The sequence below is a fragment of the Saccopteryx leptura genome, chromosome 2 (genome assembly GCF_036850995.1).
Source record: "Saccopteryx leptura isolate mSacLep1 chromosome 2, mSacLep1_pri_phased_curated, whole genome shotgun sequence".
Classification (NCBI taxonomy): Eukaryota; Metazoa; Chordata; class Mammalia; order Chiroptera; family Emballonuridae; genus Saccopteryx; species Saccopteryx leptura.
The window spans coordinates 99,797,820-99,818,832 of NC_089504.1; the positions used below are offsets into that span (position 1 = coordinate 99,797,820).

The 21,013-nt window shown below is 44.5% G+C and overlaps 1 protein-coding gene across 2 annotated transcripts; it reads left to right on the forward strand.

Annotated features, from left to right (window-relative positions):
- The first annotated feature begins 3,255 nt into the window (after positions 1-3,255).
- Positions 3,256-18,710, forward strand: NFIL3 (nuclear factor, interleukin 3 regulated). 2 transcript variants are annotated; one of them, XM_066368411.1, is made up of 2 exons: positions 3,256-3,527; positions 16,845-18,710. In XM_066368411.1, the coding sequence occupies exon 2, from the start codon at positions 17,020-17,022 to the stop codon at positions 18,406-18,408; it is 1,389 nt and encodes a 462-aa protein (XP_066224508.1). In that variant the 5' UTR covers positions 3,256-3,527; positions 16,845-17,019; the 3' UTR covers positions 18,409-18,710. The 2 variants fall into 2 exon arrangements, with proteins under 2 accessions (XP_066224508.1, XP_066224507.1); XM_066368410.1 differs by lacking the exon at positions 3,256-3,527 and adding an exon at positions 3,931-4,169.
- The last annotated feature ends 2,303 nt before the right edge of the window (positions 18,711-21,013 follow it).

Genomic DNA, 21,013 nt, shown 5'->3' on the forward strand with positions numbered 1-21,013 from the left:
ATAAATGGAAGATGGATGGGCGTGGCAGATCTCCTGTGGGTGACAAGCCATGACAATCCCTGCCACATTCGAAAGCCTCAACCTGGAAGCAAAACAAACTGTAACCTATGGATTCCTAGAAATTGTTTTACCTTCTGTTTATAAAGTTTTGTTTAGTTTTTTTGTTTGGTTTGTTTTAAAAGATGACATAAGACCCTCAACATGCACAGTGTGGTGGGAAGACAATGGTCCTAGTCAGAGGGGTCTTGATGCTGGCTGTGGGCACCAGTAGTCACAAAAGGGTCTTTAGCTGTGGAAAGTTTTCTACAAAGAGATGCAGAAGCCAATATCTAGCTGGGGTGAGACAGCCAGTCTGGGCTGTCTGGGCCTTCAGGTGGGTATCCTGCCTTTGGGCTGCCGTGCTTCTTGTCCAGAGGCATCTCTGCCCAGTTCCTCCATCAAAGGACATGCACTGTCTAGCCTCCAGCTTAGTAAGCAGGGATGGATGTGGGGGTGGGGGTAGTGGGGAGCTTTTTTTTTTTAAAAAAATTGATTGCCAAACTGAAAAATAAAAAAATTAAGATGTCAGCTCTCTTCTGAAAACCTGGAGCCTTGGGCCTCCTCATCCAGTGTTCACACTGCAGCAATCCACAGAGAGGACCGTTCTCATTCACCGGGTGTGTCTTCTCCCTCTGCCTCTGCACTCACGCAGCTAACCTGAATCAATCTAGCCTGGTAAGAGGCTCAAGTAAAGGTCTCCTTAGGTTTCTTCTAGCTGGAGATATTCTGCTGTTGCAGGGTGCTTCCCGTCCCAGGGGGGAGCAGCCACATGCTCAGTCATTCTGCTCTCAACTGATGGCTGGTATATGTTTAATCAGAAAGCAAGTGAGTAGTGTAAAAAAGTGAGGCCAAATATGGTTGGATGATGTCTTCTGCTAGTAGTTCTCATCATAGTAGCCCCTTCTTTTCTCTCATCCACCCCTCTCTCCAAGCACTGAGAGAGACTGAGAGTAAGTTTTTTCATTCCATACTTCAACAAGAACTCCCTTTCTTCTCCTTTAGGCCCAGCTTCACAGCCAGGCACAAGCTGACGTCTTCCTGGAAGCCTCTCCAGCCCAAGTAATTGGTTTCCAATGTCTTAGGTTTTATGCTCCACTTCTTCATCTTGATTTGAAGCATTTGCCTGTTTTGTGCGTATTTTAGGATACGATATTGGCCACATTACCTCTTGGGTAACAGGGACAGAATCTTCATGGTATTGTTGCGTGGTTTCCTAATCACCAGGAGGAGCTAAAGAGTTATTTTCTAAGCAGGTATTACAGATATCTTTTACACTTCATCTGCTTTCCAAGGAAGAGGAAATTAAAAAAAAGAAAAGAAAAGCTTCACAACACGATACAGGCACAATCTAGAGCAGGGGGTAGTCAACCTTTTTATACCTACTACCCACTTTTTGTATCTCTGTTAGTAGTAAAATTTTCTAACCGACCACAGTAATGGTAATTTATAAAGTAGGGAAGTAACTTTACTTTATAAAATTTACAAGCAGAGTTACAGCAAGTTAAAGCATATAATAATAATTACTTATCAAGTACTTTATGTCAGATTTTCGCTAAGTTTGGAAGAATAAATCTTTATAAAACAACTTACTATAGTTAAATCTATCTTTTTATTTATACTTTGGTTGCTCTGCTACCACCCACCATGAAAGCTGTAACGCCCATTAGTAGGCGGTAGGGACCAGGTTGACTACCAATGATCTAGAGTATCCCAAGTCGTGAGAGGAGCTTTCAGTTTCAAATTGCAACATAAAGAACAGTTACCAGATTTAGAGAATTCCTCCACACACTCTTTCTCTCTGGGGCAACTCCACATATGTTAGTTACAACTTTTGACTTTTAAGTTATCCTGTATAAGGTTATTTACTACTCATTCTACAGTGAATTTTAAGTTCTATGAAATTATTCAAACTGCCCAATAGTGTGAAGAGCATCTTGGGGGAAGGATGCAGTCTGGCTCTGGATATCTAGGGACAGGCTGCATTTCTAACCCTGAAAAGGTAATTGACATATGGAGATGGTTTTACTTTCAACTAACATTTACAAAGCTATAATGGGCATTCTTATGATTTGGGGGGGGGGGGGAGGGAGGAAACTTATTTGTGAAAATGATAAAAGTGAATATTAGAAACCAAAATAAGAATTCATTTTCATCAAGGTAATCAACTCTTTGGGAAAATACCTAATAGAAGGAACTGACTTGAAAGCCATTAACAGATGTGGTTCTTGAATTGCTGAGCACCTATCCGTTTTGAGGAAGATGTTAAAACTCATACTGCATGTCCTAGTTGTTAGGTCCTTGCTCGTAGAAAGACACTTTGATGTGAATCGTGAACAAGCGTGTGTTCTGAACCACAGCACTGTACTTGAAGGATAGTTTGAAATGTGAGGCTTTCCAAACAATGTTACAAGAACAGAAAAAAAAAACCCTAACAACTGAAACGTGATAAACATTTCGAATGTCACTCTTTGGGTGCTTATAACTGGTTAATATGAGAATGGGGAAGGAAGAAATGAAACACATTTAGTGAAGCAGATTTTCTATCAATGATGGACACTGTTGACAGCCACTGAAGATTCACTCTTCTCTTTGGTGTTCGCTTCAAATTTTTTCTTTCCTTTTTTTTTAAGGTATATTTTAATCAAGAGGAAAGATTTTACCAAGAAATGAAAAGTGACGGTAGGAATTGAGCCTAGCTCCCCGCTTAGTCCAAGCAGAGCAGGAAATCTTTCTCCACCTGCCACATTCCCTATTTGGCAAGTCCGTGCGTCACTTTCGGGAACATGGCTGCAAGGGTGGCACTGCCCCGCCATCAATCCATCTGGGAACCCGTTGTATTCCATCTGTAATGTAAGCGCCACGTGCCTGTGCAGTCTTCAGCGCGAGGACTAAGAAGCCACCGCCAGGTGTCCTTGCCTTTATGTCTCTTACGTAGTCCAGGAATTTGGGGAAGAAGACAACCGCATCCAATGAGGGGCAGAAATGACACTAGTGAGCCACCAGCTCCGAGATCACAGGAAAGGACGCTGTGCAGCGTCTCCAGCCCCCGCAGCCACAGCGGCGGGCACACCAGCCAGGTGCTTCTCGCCTGCGGACTCGTACCCGCGGCTACATCTCTTCGCGTGGCCGGGGGCAGACGGACCTCGTTTCCCAGTACTCTTACGCAACGATTTTGCAGTCGTCATCCTCGCCTTAATTGTGCAGGGGCGGTGTTTGTGCGTCGCGCTTTCTCTCTCCGGGGAGAGGCGCTGGGGCACCGTAATCGTTGCCTACGCAGCCCCGCGGGTATCGGACTAGCCGCCCGGCCCCCTCCCCACGCCTGCACGCCGCCAGGGTTCGCAGCTCGCCAGCGCCCCCTCGCCATGTCTCCACTGCTGCCCACCTCAAGGAGGAGGGGTCCTCCCGCGAGTGTGTGGGGAGAAGCTGGCGGAGGTCCCTGTCACGCCCGGGTTGCTGCAGCCCGTGGCCGGGCACTCGGCCGGCAACAGGTAGCCTGTCTAGCTGCGTGCTCGGAGAGAAAAGCGCTTCTGCGATGGAGCGAGGGTCGCAGGGGTCATCGAGGGGCCGCACTGGGAGGGCAAAGGCAGCAACGGGGGAAACCATAGGGGGACGGCGAAGGTGAGGGTCTCGGATCCTTCCTCAGCTCGTCCATTCCAGGCGGCAGCCCCGGCCGTTGCGCAATCCTGGAGCGCAGCGCGGGTCCTGCGGGCGCTCGGGTGGCGGCCACGGCTGCCGCCGGGAAGGGGCGCGGGCTCCGGGTGGCGCCGCCCGGAGGGGGAGTAGGGGGGGTGGGGAGGGAAGGGGGAGGGGCCGCGAAGAGCCCGCCCCCGCCGGCCGCGGCCATTGGCGGCGGGCGGGGGGCGGGTGCGGGCGCGGCGATTGGGGCGGCGGTCGCCAGTCACCGTGGGGCTGGCGGGCGGCGACGTAGCGCGGCGCTCGGAACTGACCTACTAACACACATCTCCCGGCGCGGCCACGGCGCCCGCGGACCCGGCGCGCCGCCCGCCTTCCGAACCGCGCCCTCGCCTCTGCCCCGGAGCCCGGCCCCAGCCCGGGCCCGAGCGCCACCGGGCTGCGCTCCGGGCCGTCGTTCTCTCTCCCCGCCGTCGGCTCGCCGGCCCGAGAACACGGTAAGCGCTCCGCCCACTGTCGGCCCGGCCCAGCGCCCGGCTACCCGCCCGCTCCCCGGGCGCGTGGCCGCCGGGCACCGGGCGCGGGTCGGGTTGTGCGCGGGGCTGGCCGGCGGCAGCAAGAGTGCGCGGGGCATTCGTTACATAAACTTTTGCTACCTTCTGGAGGGGACTCGCCACCTTAAGGTGGCTTCTTTGATTGCAGCGCCCTCGCGCCGGCACGTAGACCGGGCTGGTTTGAGCAACCCCCCACCCCCACCCCCGCTGCTGTTGCATAATGTCTCCTGATTTCTGGAAAATTGATGTTTTGGTAGAGAAAAGCGCCCCGAGGAAGAGTCGAGGCTGAGCCATCTCGAGCGGGAAGGGCAACACTTTATCCTTTCTAGTGCCTTCTTCGGGGCTGGCGGGCGGCGGGGATAGGGGGTTCTGAGTAATGGGGAATAGCCTTGATTTTCTTGTTGAGAAAGGGTTGGTGGCGTGAACAGTGACGGCACTCGGAGAATGCCTGCGCGGCGTTTGTGACCGGGCTGTGTGTGCACAGACGTTTTCCACTGTGTTTGTCGTCAGCGTGTTGTACCAGCAGCGCTCGGGGAGGTTGTGGGTTTGTCCTTGCATACATTGCATAATCTGCCCACAGTGAAATGTTGGCAAGGATTACGGTTGATCTGGGAATCTGCGCGTACGTGTGCAATTATTTGGTAATTTTAGCGCAGCGTTGAGTATTAGATCGTTATTTATATGTACAGTACGTCCCAAACAACAAAAAAGGAACATTTTAAAACACTCCTACAAAACATGGAAGGAAGAGTTCCTCGGGTTGAATTCTGATCTCGGATACTAGTAGGGTTTGCTCCTTAGGTGTTCTGAGCCATTATTTTTAAAATCTGGAACGAGGCGTTGTGACGTTTACCTCCCCCTCTTCCTAATTTTAATGCATTCCTTACGATCAGCCCTTTCCGTCACCTTATTGTCGTTGCTTTTTCAGACACGACATGACAGATCACATAATAGTTTCCTGGAAATGTTGTATTATGTAACTGCCGAATTTGCTGGCAGTGAGCATAGGAAGAGGGAGCTAATTACGTGATTTTATAATCTTGTTACAAAGAAAGTAGGACAACCTCAACCTTTAAATGTCACTGTAATAGTTTGTTTAAGGCATATATTAGACAGGAAAATAGACAACAGGGTATGCATTGAGTTTGCTCAGACTGCCTAATGTACGTCTTTTGCCCTAAGTGAAATGTGCGTTCTTCTAAATTTAGTACTAACGATCACATTTTAACAATTGTGGCCTCCCAGTGCTATTTCTGGTGTTTTTTCCAGGGCTATGTGCAAATACAAGTTCAAGGCCATTTGCTGTAGTTTTAACTCCACGCCTTCGGAGACCTTTGATAAGATTGTATTTTTAGGAAGACGTTTGGCAGAGCCTGGTGATTTGCTGGATTCTGACTTTCGTTTATCTTTTAAAAGGGCACTTTAGGAAAGTGCTGTTCCTGAGAAAGTAGGGGATGGCCAAGCGTCATCTTCTGGTCTCGGCTTTTGTTAATAACAGCAGCGAATGAGGTCACAAGTATTTATTTCACATCTTTTTTTTTCCTCCAGACTAGCTATGATTTATTGGAAACAGATATAGGTTAGTAGATCATTTTTTTTCCCCCTGAATAACCTAGTTTTGTTTGTGTGAGGCTAGAAGAATATCCTATAATGTACCCGGATTATTGGGTTTTTTCCATACATACGTAGTAGTGTATGTGTTAATATAGTATATATGTATATAATGGTGTGTATACGTCACATTTTCCTGAGGTAACATTTAAATAATTAAAGTGGAGCTTCGCAGGGCTTTTTGGGGGGAGGGGATATTATAAAGATTCACCACTGGAACAAATTTTATTACCCCAAATAATTACAGTCGCTTTCCCAGAGGCTAATAATAATGCTCCCGGCCCCTAGCGTCAGACCCCGACCTACTTTGGAGCTGGGGCTGGAGCTGGCCTGCAGGGGTCTGCCCAGTGTCACCTTCTAGCGCGACCCTCCCGCCTACGGGCCTGTGGAGCCTGGGGGTTGTGGGGTCGCGCGTAGGAACCTCGAGTAGGCACCCGGGGCATCCTGGGCGGCGCGCTTGCAGCCGGGCTAGTCGGCGGTCGGCGCTCCTGCCGGCCCCCTCACCACATTCCTTTGTTCTGGCGCGGGGGGTCTTGGCGGTGCCGAGGCCCTGCTGCGCCGCCTTCTGTGCTGGGGGTTGGGGGGGCGGTTCCCGGGGAGGCACCGCTGGGGGGGGGCGGGGCGAGGGAGGTGCGGAGGGACCGCCCCAGGAGGGGGAGTTCGGGTGCGCTGGGGGTTCACTCGGCCGAGGGAGAGGGAGGGGCGCGGGAGAGGGAGGAAGGGGAATAGGAGGGGCCGGGAGGGGAGCAGGGTGAGTAGGAGGGGCAGGAGGGACCCCTGGCCGGACTCAAGGACAGGACAGCTTGAGGGAGGTGCCTGCCTCCTTGCCTTCCGTGCGGTGCGCCTCTGAGCACCATGGACACCTTTTGTTCCTGGAGGCTCCGTTGTATTTCGGAACCGAGCGCTCAGCATTGGTGAAATGTGGGGGAAAAAGGAAAACCTCCAAATGCCAACACTCCACAGAAATTGGGGGTGGGGTTGCTCCTGCCTTGATTGATGGTGGTGGAAAGGAGACGCCCAGCCTGAGTGCCTAATTAAGTCGGTGTATTTTTTTTTTAAACCTTTAGTTTATGTGGTCAAAGGCTAGAGGAGAGAGGCCTGACTCTCCTGGATTAAATAAAACAAAAATCAAAACACCCACGCACACATGGCTGTCCCACAGTCAGTGTACAGGACTTTTCTCCCGGCACAGGCATGTCTGAGAGGGTTCAGGCTGGCGCTTGCAGCGAGATCGGGGTAACATTGCACATGTTCCCTGTGAGCCATCAGAGAAGTTGGCTTGCATGGAACCCTGTCCTACACTGGTCCCTTACAGTTCCTCTCTTTGAATGCTTGAATTTCAGGCCACCATCAATGGTTAGAGTACTTACTCCTTTGGGTAAGTCTTAAGAGAGCAGGCTCTGGGCTGGCGGGAAGCTAGGACACTGTGATCTTGGGTGCTGCCCATATTTCTATGGACGTTGGGGTAAACTGAGGGAATAAAACCTGAGTAGCTCAGTAAATGTTTCTTGTATTATTAACCAAGAACCATATATATATATTTTAAATCCACCTTCATTTTTCTCTGCCTCAATCTCTGCAGTAATAGTAAGGATTGAAGTCGGTATTAACGCCTGTAATTAAAGATCCTTCTGGAAACATTATTTTTTGTTCTAATAGTAATTAACTTTTTTCTCCAAACTCTTTGCTATCACTTTCAATGGTAATTAAGTTTGAAAGGAATTCCTGACCGGATTGCAGAGCCTGAAACTTCCCAAATTATTGGGTTAAAATTTGTGGAACTCTTGGAAGGGGCAGAGAGGTGGGTTGATGGTGGCAGTGACAGTGTTAAAAGTGCTCAATAGCTCGTTTCTTCCAGTTTTCTTGACCCCTTCTGTGACTGTTTTCCTTGGTGTGAATAATCGCTGCATCTAAAATTCTATGGTCTGAAGTCTGGGAGGGAGTGTATAGTGACCATAAAGCTGAAATTGCTGCTGTTTGGTTCCTTTGACTCAGAAGGAAGAAAGTTTCATTTGATTTACCCTATGTTTATCACGCAGGGCAGTTCCTCACTAAGCGTTAGGAGAGGCTAGAAAGGCCTGAAGGCCTGGACTAATTACCATCATCGTCATCGCCATGGTGATGCTCATTCTCCAGAAATGACATTAGGAGCTAATATTAACTAAACCCTTATCCTGCATGTGCCAGGCACTGTGTTGAGTGTTCTAGTAGGGAACCCATTGTATAGATGAGGAAGTGGAGGCACAGAGAAATGGATTGGCAGCCATGAAATGGGATTTGCGGGTGGGGGGAGGGGTCCAGCTGGCAACACCCTTCTGCCTCTCTCTTCCCTTCCCTGAGTGTGAGTACAGCAAGCTCACTGTAATTTTTGAAGCAATTTCCTTTTCTGTGTCAAAGGCTTATCTTTGCAAAGTGCAATTATAACATGACTGTGATGCAACAACCTGCAAGTTCAAACCCTTTGTTAGAGCCCTTTCCCGGGTTGAGCAACGTGCCTGACTCACCAGCTGAGTGGATATTTCTAGTTGACCTTGCCGTGGTCCATAGAGTCAGTTCCCAGACGTGACTGATTGCAGTGTGGAATGGAAAAGGTGCGGTCATGCTGCCCAACCTTTATTTTTACCCAAGCTAAAATCACACATACTTCATTATTTCCATTGTAATCTAGATGGCATCAATGCCGTTAAAAGCTGTTTATTTTTCATTGGTATTGAGGAATGAGAGCACACTTGGGATTCAATTCAAAATATGACAGAAACAATGTAATTGAAGTTTCCTTTAATATTCATCTCTTGTTTTTGTAAGGTAGGACTGTATTTCACAGGGTTAACACATTGTTTAATATCCTGTTATTTTTCTAAATTATACTTGAGTTGATTTTTATCCAGATCGGACTCATAGGAGAATGTCGAAAGATGTTGACCTTTGATCGCAGACATTACATAAGTTTTTCAGTTTCAAAATGAATTTATATTACCACCACTCCCAGTTATCTCTCAAATTTCTTTGCAAATAACTTTCCTGTAGTAAAAAAGAAAATTGTATGGGTTTAATTAGAGAGCATAAGCTTGTTTTATAAGAAAGTTTAGTAAGGATTTACTAGATGCCTTTCGTAGTAATTTATATGGTTTCATTGGAATCAGAATGATATTTATAAGCCTTTTCAGTTATCAAAACATGGTGTCTTTTATTCACTTTCCAGGAATCTTAAACTGCAATTAAGTAGTCTTTCAATAAACGTGGGTATAAAAAACAAAACAGAAAAAACCCTGTCCTGTACTATGTAAATTTACTTTACATAGTAAAGTAAATGATGTTCATTATCATTTGCTCATTGAGAAAGTGAAATTAAAAAGAAGTAACCAAAAAGTTAAGCTGAGGAGAATTGGGTGACTCTTCTTTATAATCACAAACATTCAAGAACTTTCCTTGCCATACCTTATCATCACCCACCCGGTACCCACACCGTTTTTGGTATCGTTACTTGTTGCATGATTCTGGCGTTCCTTACCCACAGCAGAATGTCCTGTTGCCGAGTTACTTTGTGATGGTCGGTGTCCCTTAAGGGTTCAGTTTAGAGTTGCTGGATGGATTAATTACGTTTTTCAAATATTCAAGAAAAGGACTTGCATTTTGAAGTGACTGCAGATTTTGTCAAATGCACTGTAGCTCCATGTCCCCCACCAGCCCCCGCCCCATTCTGCTCGTCACAGTGAGGGTGGTTTTGTCTGGATTTAAAAAACCCCACAGCTGTGTTCGCACCTGTGCTACTCGGGCAGTCTTCAGAGTATCCTCATGTGCTAGGTTACAAACCCTGGCCTCTTTTATAAAGAAAGAAAAAGTTACTATACTGTTTTGTTTTAATTCCTTCAGTTGTATCACTGCTTTAATAAAATGCAGTTTTCATCATTTATGCGGTCTAAGTCTAATTTTCAAGTAGGCTTCTGTGGAGAACGAGGAGCAAGAAACCTGATGTATTTTCATTCATCATAAACTCATCAGGTTTTGACACATTTATTTACAGAGGCACCCAAATAGAAAAAGTAGGTCAGTTTGTTGCTGCGATAGGCTAGATTTTTGGCAAAGTGTGAGAGCGTCTATTTATGTGTGCGTTCATATCTTGATCAAACATGCGTTTCTCTCTGGCTTTAGGGTTAAAGTCTGTGTTACTAGGGACAGAATTATATTTTGAATGGCAGGCACTTCGTTGGCTCTTGGAGAGAATTAACACAATTTTCTTAATTAAAAAAAATCCTTTTATTTTTTTCAGACTGATCAGAAAATCTGTCTTCTTGTAATTTCAGGGTTTCCTGGGTTTTTCCATGCCCCATGCCACCCTTTATTGTACATGTGTATTCTTTTCCTATTTTATCCCTGATTTTAAATACTGGTTTTTATTTTTAGCCTGGAAAAGAAGTAAAGCATTTTACGAAAATAGTCATGTGATGAATTTTACCCACAGGAAGAAAATATAGGTTAATATTAATGTGTACACACACACACACACACACACACACACACTAAAATGGCATTTATTTTCAAAACAAGCGACTGTCTGCCCACTGGAGAGACAGCTTACAGTTTCACATAAAATAATTTTTTGTCTTTAGTGGTATCTATATAATACCTCTATAAACAGTACATTCAAGAGAGTAAAGGAAGAAAATGAGATAGTTCCATAAAAATGTTCCTATGTCATTAGGCACATGCACTAGTATTCCATCTTTCATTGAGAGAATTTTAAAGTCAAAATATATAAAAGAAACAATTTGCTGTAAGACTTCTCCTTTAAAGAGGATGACAGAATTTTCCCACAGTAGATTTTAAATGTCTAAACTATTAGTAAGATTTCAGGTGCTGAAACAAAATGCTTCTTCTCTTGTCATGTAAAGAGTTTGAATTGTCAACCATCTCTTCTCTGACATCTGTGCTTGGAGGTCAGGGAAGGTGCCTTATAATCGTAAGTAATGAGGTCACTCCTCCAGGAGAAATTTGGTCTAGAATGTATATTATAAAGTTTTATTCTTTTAGCGGAATTTCCTAAGCCAAATTTTAATCTTAATTAAAAACAATATATAGGTCACGTGAGTTAAATAGACTTTTAAAGTACAGGCTTATGAAAGAGAACTCCTATCTATAGAAATAGTGCCGGGTACTATAAGAAAAACATTAATTAGCAACAGCAGGTCCACATTGCTAAGTTACTTTGGGGACAGGTAACTTAGCAAGTGGGTATGTGTTACTCAGAATGAGAGTAACTGGGAAAACGGCCACTGGGATGTGATGACGCCTGCTCTTAAGTTTCTCTTTTAATTTGTGTGTGTAAGAAGCAGCCATGTTATCTAATGGCTGGAATGAAGCTGATCCTGCTGAATACGCCAACATCATAGAACTGGCATTTAATGTCAATTACTCACCAAAAGGGAACTGTAAGTGGTGACTGACATAGAGCTATGTTAGTAGTGGTCTGAATACTTGAGGTAGAAGTGAAGGGACTATTAAGTTCATCATCAGGGGAAACACTGGAATTTGAAATAAAGTCATTAGTTGATCAATAAATGCTGATGTGTTCACCTCAATTTCAGTACATGGCCGAGGACGCATAGATTCTAGGTCCATCTTGCCACCAGTTGCTGTGTGATCTTGGGGAAGTCACTCAGTCTTTCTGTGTCTCAGCTCCCCACTATACTCCCATGTTGAAAACAGATATACTTTTTGGTGTTGTGAAAAGAAAAATTATAGGTGACAATGTCTATAGCTGGGATTTTTCTTTTCCTCTGTTTATTTTTAGCATAACTAAGATGGTCAGAGATTTGAAATTTTAGCCGAGATACAAAAATTGAGCATGCTCTCTCAATTCATTAAACACTCTCAAGATAGAAGGCGGCTCGGAAGAAGCCAGGGAAAAGTTCCACGAGGTAGCTTTCCTGTCTTAAAGAAGTTCTGGCAGCATCTAGCACTGCTTTACTTGTCCCCAAAGTAACATAGCAAATGGGTATATATTTGTCGGAAATGAGAGTCAGTTGGAAAAGGAGCTGTGTATGAATGAGACACGTTGCAGGAGTACACCCTAGAACAGGGGTCCCGAAACTACGGCCCGCGGGTAGCATGCGGCCCCCTGAGGCCATTTATCTGGACCCTGCTGCACTTCCAGAAGGGGCACCTCTTTCATTGGTGGTCAGTGAGAGGAGCATAGTTCCCATTGAAATACTGATCAGTTTGTTGATTTAAATTTACTTGTTCTTTATTTTAAATATTGTATTTGTCCCCGTTTTGTTTTTTTACTTTAAAATAAGATATGTGCAGTGTGCACAGGGATTTGTTCATAGTTTTTTTTATAGTCCGGCCCTCCAACGGTCTGAGGGACAGTGAACTGGACCCCTGTGTATAAAGTTTGGGGACCCCTGCCCTAGAACCACCCCTGGAGAGTGTAGGAGGGGATACTTTTGGAGGAATTGGATTTGGGTCAGGCCTGGACTGGAGTCTTACTTATTGTGAGGGTGATGAGGTAATGACAGGTTAGGCCAGGTGTGACCAACAGTTTTTGCCCCCGGGCCAGATTCGAAAGAAAACTTTTTTCATGGGCCAGACAAAATATTAAAATTAAAAAAATGTTAAATACAAAAATGATTCGTTCAAATAAACAAAATTTTATTATGTAATATGTTTATAAATAAATGTGAGTGAAAATATTTTAATATACAATATTATTTTAATAAAAATATATATTAATAAAAATATAATTACTTACCGTACAAATATCCAAACTGTATCGCAATCAATCGAAACAGTATTTAATTAATAGAATGAGCTTGAAGGGGTTACATCGCAAATAAAACAATTATTTTGTTTTACAAACAGCCTGGACACATTTTCAGTTATCAACTGCAGCTATTGTCTATGCTACAATGCCACTTGATTCAGCACACTTAACCACAAAAATAACGATTATTTGACCTTGGGTGCACACTGGCAAGTTCCACCTAAATGAATGTGAGTTTTACATCGCCGCTAAACGTCAAACAGTTCATATTGAGTACAGACAAGTACAAAAGTTGTAAATCTTTATAATGGAATTTTTAAAAAAAAATAGGCCCTGGCTGGTTCGCTCAGTGGTAGAGCGTCGGCCTGGCGTGCAGGAGTCCTGGGTTCAATTCCTGGCCAGGACACACAGGAGAAGTGCCCATCTGCTTCTCCACCCCTCCCCCTCTCCTTCCTCTCTGTCTCTTTCTTCCCCTCCCGCAGCCAAGGCTCCATTGGAGCAAAGTTGGCCCGGGCACTGAGGATAGCTCTATGGCCTCTGCCTCAGGCACTAGAATGGCTCTGGTTGCAACAGAGCGACGCTCCAAGATGGGCAGAGCATCGCCCCCTGGTAGGCATGCTGGGTGGATCCCAGTCGGCGCATGCAGGAGTCTGTGTGACTGCCTCCCCATTTCCAACTTTGGAAAAATACAAAAAAAAAAAAAAAAGAATCGCGAATCCATTCAACCAATTATTGGAAGTTAACCCTAGATTAGTCACAAGCGGAATTCTTTTTCTCCGTATCACTATCTTCTTAAATATCTCGATTTCCAATAATCAAAGATGCTTCCGGTTCTGAGTAGCTGAGATTTTAAAGTAGTGGAGAATATTAAAAATTTAATCGCGGGCCTCATAATCTCATTACGCGGGCCAGATATGGCCCGTGGGCTGTATGTTGGCCATACCTGGGCTAGGCTCTCTCTCAGTGCCTATTGCATAGTTAGCATTCAGTAAATGGGACTTGTTATGATTGTTTTTGTTTTTTATCCCTGTCCCAAGAAAAAAGCAGTGCATCAAGACTCACTGATAAGTGCACCAGGTTGGTTCACTGCTTGCATGCCCCTTGCTTCCAACTACTTTCTCAGTCAGTCTCCCACGGAAGACTCGCAGTCCCTTGACTCTCGGAAGTTTGGTTTTCCCTCTGCCTTATGTGCTCCCTAGGTCCCTGGTCGGCAAACTGCGGCTCCCGAGCCAGGTGTAGCTCTTTGGCCCCTTGAGTGTAGCTCTTCCACAAAATACCACATGTGGGCGCTACCTTGATAAGGAATGTACCTATATAGTTTAAGTTTAAAAAATTTGACTCTCAAAAGAAATTTCAATCTTTGTACTGTTGATACTTAGCCGTTGAGTAATGAGTTTGCTGACCACTGCTCTAGGTGGACTCTGTGCACAGCAGGTGCTCCTTGTGTGTTGAATAAATCAATTCATGAATAAGAGAAGCTCTCTGTTAATAAGTAAAACCTTTTTTTAAAAAAAAAAAAAACTTACAAAATAATATTAAAACGGAAGTATCGGAAGAGTTTTTTGGTTACACAGTTCTCTTGTATAAGGTGAATGAGTGACCGTCAGTTAAATGTTAGAGCAGCTAATAGGTTCAGTTTGTTGCTAGGATGCAAATATACTATTAATTTGGGCCTTAAAGTACAGCAGGTTCTTCAATAATGTTTTATTCCACATCATTACATTCTAACGTTGATGAGATGCCATAGAATATTAGTTCTTGCTTAGATCCTTAGCCTGTGGCACAATTGGTTTTGTTTCCCGTCATTTTACATAAAGTTACAGAACCTACCTAGGACGTTGCGAGGACTTACTGCTGGGCATACCAAATAAACGTGGGAAGATAAGTGTACAGAATCAGCAACTCTCTCTACCTTATCTCACACTGCTGATAAGCTCTTTCCAATACTGCAAGATTATTTGATAAATCATAGCATAGAAAATATCCTAAGGTAGTATGTGGTGGTTTGCCAATAGAGTCAGAGAGGCGATTCATTTGTGTGGATTGGGAAGAATCCCAGATTCTAGTACATGCAGTAGAACGCAAATAGGAAGAAGGTTGAAAAGAAATGAGGTCTTCTGCCCTTGTGGAGATGTGTACTTAGACGCGGAGAAGAAAGAGGTTAAAAGATTTTGAGAGACAGTGGGATTTTTTCAGTTAATGGAAGTCGGATTGGTTTCTCTGTGCCTTGGCCAGGACTTTAGGAGGACTTTTAACTGAAGTAAGGAATACAGATCCTTAACAAGAGGAAAAAAGCCATTCCATGTAGAGGAAAAATGAGTTTTTGTGTCGGAAGACGAAATCTGAGTAGAAATGAAGCAGTGCTGTCTTACTAAAGTGGTAACTGGGACAGTCCCGCTCTGTACCTTCACTGCCTGCCGTGGCCGACTCATGGCCTCCATTTGCCATTCAAGATGGATTATCAAAAAACAAAACACAACTTGGTATTAATCCCAAATTTCGCTAAATTGCAAGTCACCGTTTTCACGTTGGCTCAGTTTGTCAGACAAAAATGTGTCATTCATTCAGTCTTACTCTTTAGGATGCTGAAATTATTACATCATTCCTTCTCTTGCTTCTGAAAAAGATACAAGAAGAAGGTAGCAGCTCTTTCCCAGCTGATAATATTAAACTTCATTTCATTAGTCATAAAACTGCACCAGAAAGGAGGAGTGGCACTAAACAAACACGTGACGTCTTTCCGCTGTGGCAGGATAGCTGCGCCGTGTGCAGATGGTGCTGAGTGAGGGGGTCTTATCACATCCAAGACCTTCTGCAGAATTAGGTGGAGAAGTCTTGTCTGGAAATGCAGATCCAAAAACCATCACAAAAAGATTGTTACTGGAACCTAATATGGATTTGTTATCTCAGAGTATACACGTTTCATCAGTGGAGGGGAGAGCTGACTGGTGGTTCTATTTCTGAGTTGTATTCTGTTTGAAACTTAATTAGTTAAATGGAAAAAAAATTTTTTCCATAATTACATTCTCTCAGTATAAAATAATTTTAAGTTTCTAAGAATTTTAAAAAAAACCAAAAACATCTTTGAATAGTCAATGTTTATTTTAGTCCAGAGCTATTATATAAATGAAATCTATTTTGACAGAATTTTCAGGACCAAAAGGGGGGGGGGGCACTTTGGATGATTCACTGTTAAGTGAATGATAACTCGATTGAAGGAACCAGAAAAAAACACGTCTAACCTTATAGCACAGAAGTGTCCATCAGAAGAGATGGCTTACTGAGAAGAGCCCTTGACATTCAGGTGTGCTGAGTCACCTGGCGGAATGAACCGGACCTAAGGCACCCTGGACAGTCGAGGTTTTGAGGGACAGGTTTGTGTCCATGTGAGAATCAGATTATAACAACCACAGCTCGGTTGTTTGTGTGATTTTCGTTTTAGTTTGGAGGAGATAAAAATTTAGCTCCATTAATATTTTATTCTATATAATTTGTAGAATCTGTTTACTGGATAGTAAAGGAGTTTATTTGGAAGAGTTCCTCTTAAGACGTTAACCTGTTTGCTTCTCAGTGATACAAGTATTATCTCAAACTTTTTAGAAGCACCACGATATACGAGTACTATACTTAGCTCACAAAAATTAGGGGATATTTCAAAATGAATATGAAGGAATAAAAAAAGCATTTGATTTTTTTTTTATTAAACAAGAACATCAGGAAAGCAAACGACAAGTCAAAGAAAGTTCAATTATGCAAATAAGATGCAAAACCAACTTTTATTTCATTGGTGAAAATGCACTATACAAAAGGCTGAAAGTACTGGACTATCTGCACGTTCCCTGATCCCCTAATTTTTGTGAGCAGTGTATTATAAAACTTACCTACCAGAGGCCACCTATCATTTCCTTCCTGTAGAATGCCATCCCCTAAGCCCCGCCCACCCCACCTTTTCTCCCAATAGCCGTCCTCTGTTCTCCCCAGGGCCCAGGGCACTGGTTTTTCTGCTCCCTCTCCTGGACCACCTATTAATTGCTCTGCCCGTAGGTATCACTGGGGATTTGTCCTTGACAACTTTACAGTCTAGGTATTTGGGCATTTACTTCCTTTTTCAGATCACAAACTCTTTGAAGGAAACTGTGTCTTGTTCAGACCTGTAGACCCCTAAATGCTTAACATAGTTCCTGCACATAATTGGTAATAAATATTTACCAAATGGATAACTGTTTTCTTTTCCTGTATCGCAGGTTACCTAGAAGACCCCCTACTGCATTCCGTAGGAGGAGCTAGACAGAGATCCTGGACCAGAGAACAAAAGGAAGAGTATTGATGGATGTTAAACCACAGTTTTTAAAGCATTTGAGAATCTTGGGGAAGTAACCTGCCCTCCTGGCACTGCACAGATAGTGAAGGTTGCTTCTGATGCAGCTGAGAAAAATGCAGACCGTCAAGAAGGAGCAGGCATCCCTTGATCCCGGCAGTGGCATGGACAAGGTGATGGTGCTTAACTCTGCTTTAACCGATGTCTCTGAAGACTTGACGATGGGAGAAGAGCTTCTTCTAAGTGAAGGGGGTGTGGGGAAAAACAAATCTTCAGCCTGCCGCAGGAAACGGGAATTCATTCCCGATGAAAAGAAAGATGCTATGTATTGGGAAAAGAGGCGGAAAAATAACGAAGCCGCCAAGAGATCGCGGGAGAAGCGTCGACTAAATGACCTGGTTCTGGAGAACAAACTCATTGCACTGGGAGAAGAGAACGCCACTTTAAAAGCCGAACTGCTGTCCCTGAAATTGAAGTTTGGTTTAATTAGCTCTACAGCCTATGCCCAGGAGATCCAGAAGCTCAGCAATTCCACAGCTGTGTACTTTCAAGACTACCAGGCCTCCCGGTCCAGCGTGAACGCCTTCGTGGACGAGCACGAGCCTGCCGGGGTGGCCAGCAGCTGCATCTCCGTCATCAAGCACTCTCCGCAGAGCTCTCTGTCCGACGTCTCCGAGGTCTCCTCGCTGGACCATTCGCAGGAGGGCCCCGCGCAGAGTGGCTGCAGGAGTCCTGACAGCAAGTTCCAAGTCATCAAGCAGGAGCCGGTGGAGCTGGAGGGCTACGCAAGAGAGCCAAGAGACGACCGGGGCGCCTACCGCACGTCCGTATATCAGAGCTACGTGGGCAGTTCCTTTCCCGGCTGCTCACACTCTCCACCTCTCCTGCAGGTCAGCCGGTCCTCCAGTAACTCTCCAAGGACATCAGAGACCGACGACGGTGCAGTGGGGAAGTCATCGGATGGGGAAGATGAGCAGCAGGTCCCCAAGGGCCCCATCCACTCTCCTGTCGAACTTCAGCATGGACATGCGACCATGGTCAAAGTTCCAGAAGTGAATTCCTCTGCATTGCCACACAAGCTGCGGATCAAGGCCAAAGCCATGCAGATAAAAGTAGAGGCGTTCGACAATGAGTATGATGCCACACAAAAACTTTCCTCACCTGTTGACATGACATCTAAGAGACATTTTGAACTCGAGAAGCACAGTGCCCCAAACATGGTGCATTCTTCCCTCACTCCTTTCTCAGTGCAAGTGACTAACATCCAAGATTGGTCTATCAGATCAGAACACTGGCATCAGAAAGAACTGAATGGTAAAATTCAGAATAGTTTCAAAACTGGAGTGGTTGAAATGAAAGACAGTGGCTACAAAGTTTCTGACACGGAGAATTTGTTTTTGAAGCAGGGGATAGCAAACTTGTCTTCAGAGGTGGTCTCGCTTAAGAAACTTATAGCCACACACCAAATCTCTGCTTCCGACTCTGGGTAAATTACTACTGAACAAACGCTGGGCATTCAGATGTGTCATTTGCAATAGATGCGTACATTTTGTATTAGGCTGAATTTTCACTGGACCTGTGATGTCATTTCACTGTAATGTTCACAATGTTGTCTGTCGGGTGTCTTTTTGTGCACAAATTATTATGAAAATTAGATTGTGTTATCACTCTGCCTTGTGTATAGTCAGAATAGTTCATGCAAAGGCTGTATATAGTGAACCTTATTTTTGTTGTTCTATTATAAAGTGTGTACGTTGCCAGTTTCAATAAAGGATTGGTGACAGACACAGAATTTCTGCTCCATTGCACTTGATTTTAGGGTAAAACAAAGTAATTTAGGTATGAAGGTATTCTGCATGTTACATATTTAGGGGAGTTTTCTCCCCTGAGGAAGGGAACACCGAAATGTAAATTTAGCAATAATTTGTCTTTCTTCTAATTTGGCCCAGGTTATAAGTTTGAAAACCTTCCAAAGAGCGGGGAAAAGATAACCATGAATTCTCTTGTATTTGAGACTACTTTGCCAATTTACTCCCCATTATCTGTTTTTCTTTAAGGTTAAGTTTCCCTGTAATTTTTTTTAACAGAAAAATCCCAAGGTGTTTGGCATCAGCTTGTCTGTAGTCGTCTCTTCTTAAGGATGACACATGGATATGAATAATTGAGTCACTGACCCACTTTACTAAGTAGAGAGGTTTTTTTTTAACAAGTAAATAAAGACTTAAGGATGAAGTCATTTTAAAAATGTTATTGTAAATATTAACAGTTCTAGACTGTAACCATCTAGGGAATTAACCTAATGAAGGTGTTTTTTTATTTAGTTTCTAAAACTTCAAAGAGTACAGTCATCACATTTCTTATACACAGTCTAAGTATATCTAATGACTTTTTTTTTAATGATTTGTTAATGATGAACATAAATGAGTCCAGAAGGAAGCGTCATTCTGGGTACATTGATGATGAGACCATGATGGTGATTTGTCCGGGATCCTGCACTGACCCCTCAGGTCCTGTCAGTCACAGGCTGTCCTGCTCAGAAGCGTCCAGCCCCTGGGCGGGATGGAGGGGTGGCTCCTTTGGTCAGGCACAGCTTTGTTCAGAGCTGCTCCCCTTAGAATTGTCTCTTTCCACACTGACCCTCCTCTACTCTAGAAATAGCTGAAGGGACTTGAGGCACCGTAGAACCTGTGCAGAGTGACTTAACCCTTACTCTGTCACCTGTATCTCACAGGGACCCTTCAGAAGAGCCCAGCTGAAACATTTCACTTTAGGGCTCTGCAGTCTTTGGACCGCTTGATTTGAGTAAAAGCCTGATTTTTAATACATTAAACATCCTGCATGTTTACATTTTTAAAGAGTGGTCTTTGGAATTAAAGGCAAGGCAGTTAGTAGTTAAACTCGTGCGTGTGTGCGCGCGCCATCCAGTCTGAGCTTTTGGCCGCCACGATCGTCCCTTCTCCTGGCTGTTAGAGCTGTGTGCTGCTGGTCTTGGCCTTGGCCTTTTTTCTCTTGGTATTTTACAGGTGACTAAGTGGGGCCCAGAGTAACCATCTTACTTGCCAATATTACAAAACACAGGAGGCCTCGAATATTGGATGGCAACCAGGATCCAAAAGCACTTACAGCCTAGAATGGGTGGAATGATTCTAACAACAGAAATGATAATAAGGATGCAATGGAGAGTTAGGTTCCCACGTTAAACAATGAAAAAAATTTTAAAGGCTAAGTTCACAGGGAAAAAAAACATAAAGTACATATTGATAATTATACGTATGGAGGGGGGAAAGCTTCAGCTCCTTACAGCTCACCATAAATCAACTCCTATTGGAACGTTGGTTTTGGCAACACAATCGTCTAACCATGAGGACATCTGCCCTGCTTTGCGGGTGCCCCGGGCTGAGGAGCAGCAGTAAGTGTCCAGAGGTACCCAGCAGAGATGGGAGATTTCACAGCTGTGACATGGAAGCACATACTAAGAAACTGTCCAAAAGGGACGAGCCTTCTTCCCTGAGGTCCTGCAAGGGAGGATAAGAACAGGTGGACAACAGCAGAAGGGCAGATCCTGGGTTATTAAGGAAGACCTGCATTGGTCAGAGCGTGCAGAGCCAGCCGCCTACCCGAGTGCCCTTCCGGACTGACTGCTGATACTCGCTAGCGTACTGAATGTATCACACGTGGATGCCCTTGTCCTTAGTCTAAGGCAGGGGTCCCCAAACTACAGCCCGCGGGCCGCATGCGGCCCCTTGAGGCCATTTATCCGGCCCCCGCCGCAATTCCAGAAGGGGCACCTCTTTCATTGGTGGTCAGTGAGAGGAGCACATTGACCATCTCATTAGCCAAAAGCAGGCCCATAGTTCCCATTGAAATACTGGTCAGTTTGTTGATTTAAATTTACTTGTTCTTTATTTTAAATATATTCCCGTTTTGTTTTTTTACTTTAAAATAAGATATGTGCAGTGTGCATAGGAATTTGTTCATAGTTTTTTTTATAGTCCGGCCCTCCAACGGTCTGAGGGACAGTGAACTGGCCCCCTGTGTAAAAAGTTTGGGGACCTCTGGTCTAAGGGAACCTAAGATATCATTGGGATGATGTTC

Excerpts from the sequence above, each read along its gene's own strand:
- NFIL3 (XM_066368411.1), top strand. The coding sequence starts at position 17,020 with ATGCAGCTGAGAAAAATGCAGACCGTCAAGAAGGAGCAGGCATCCCTT.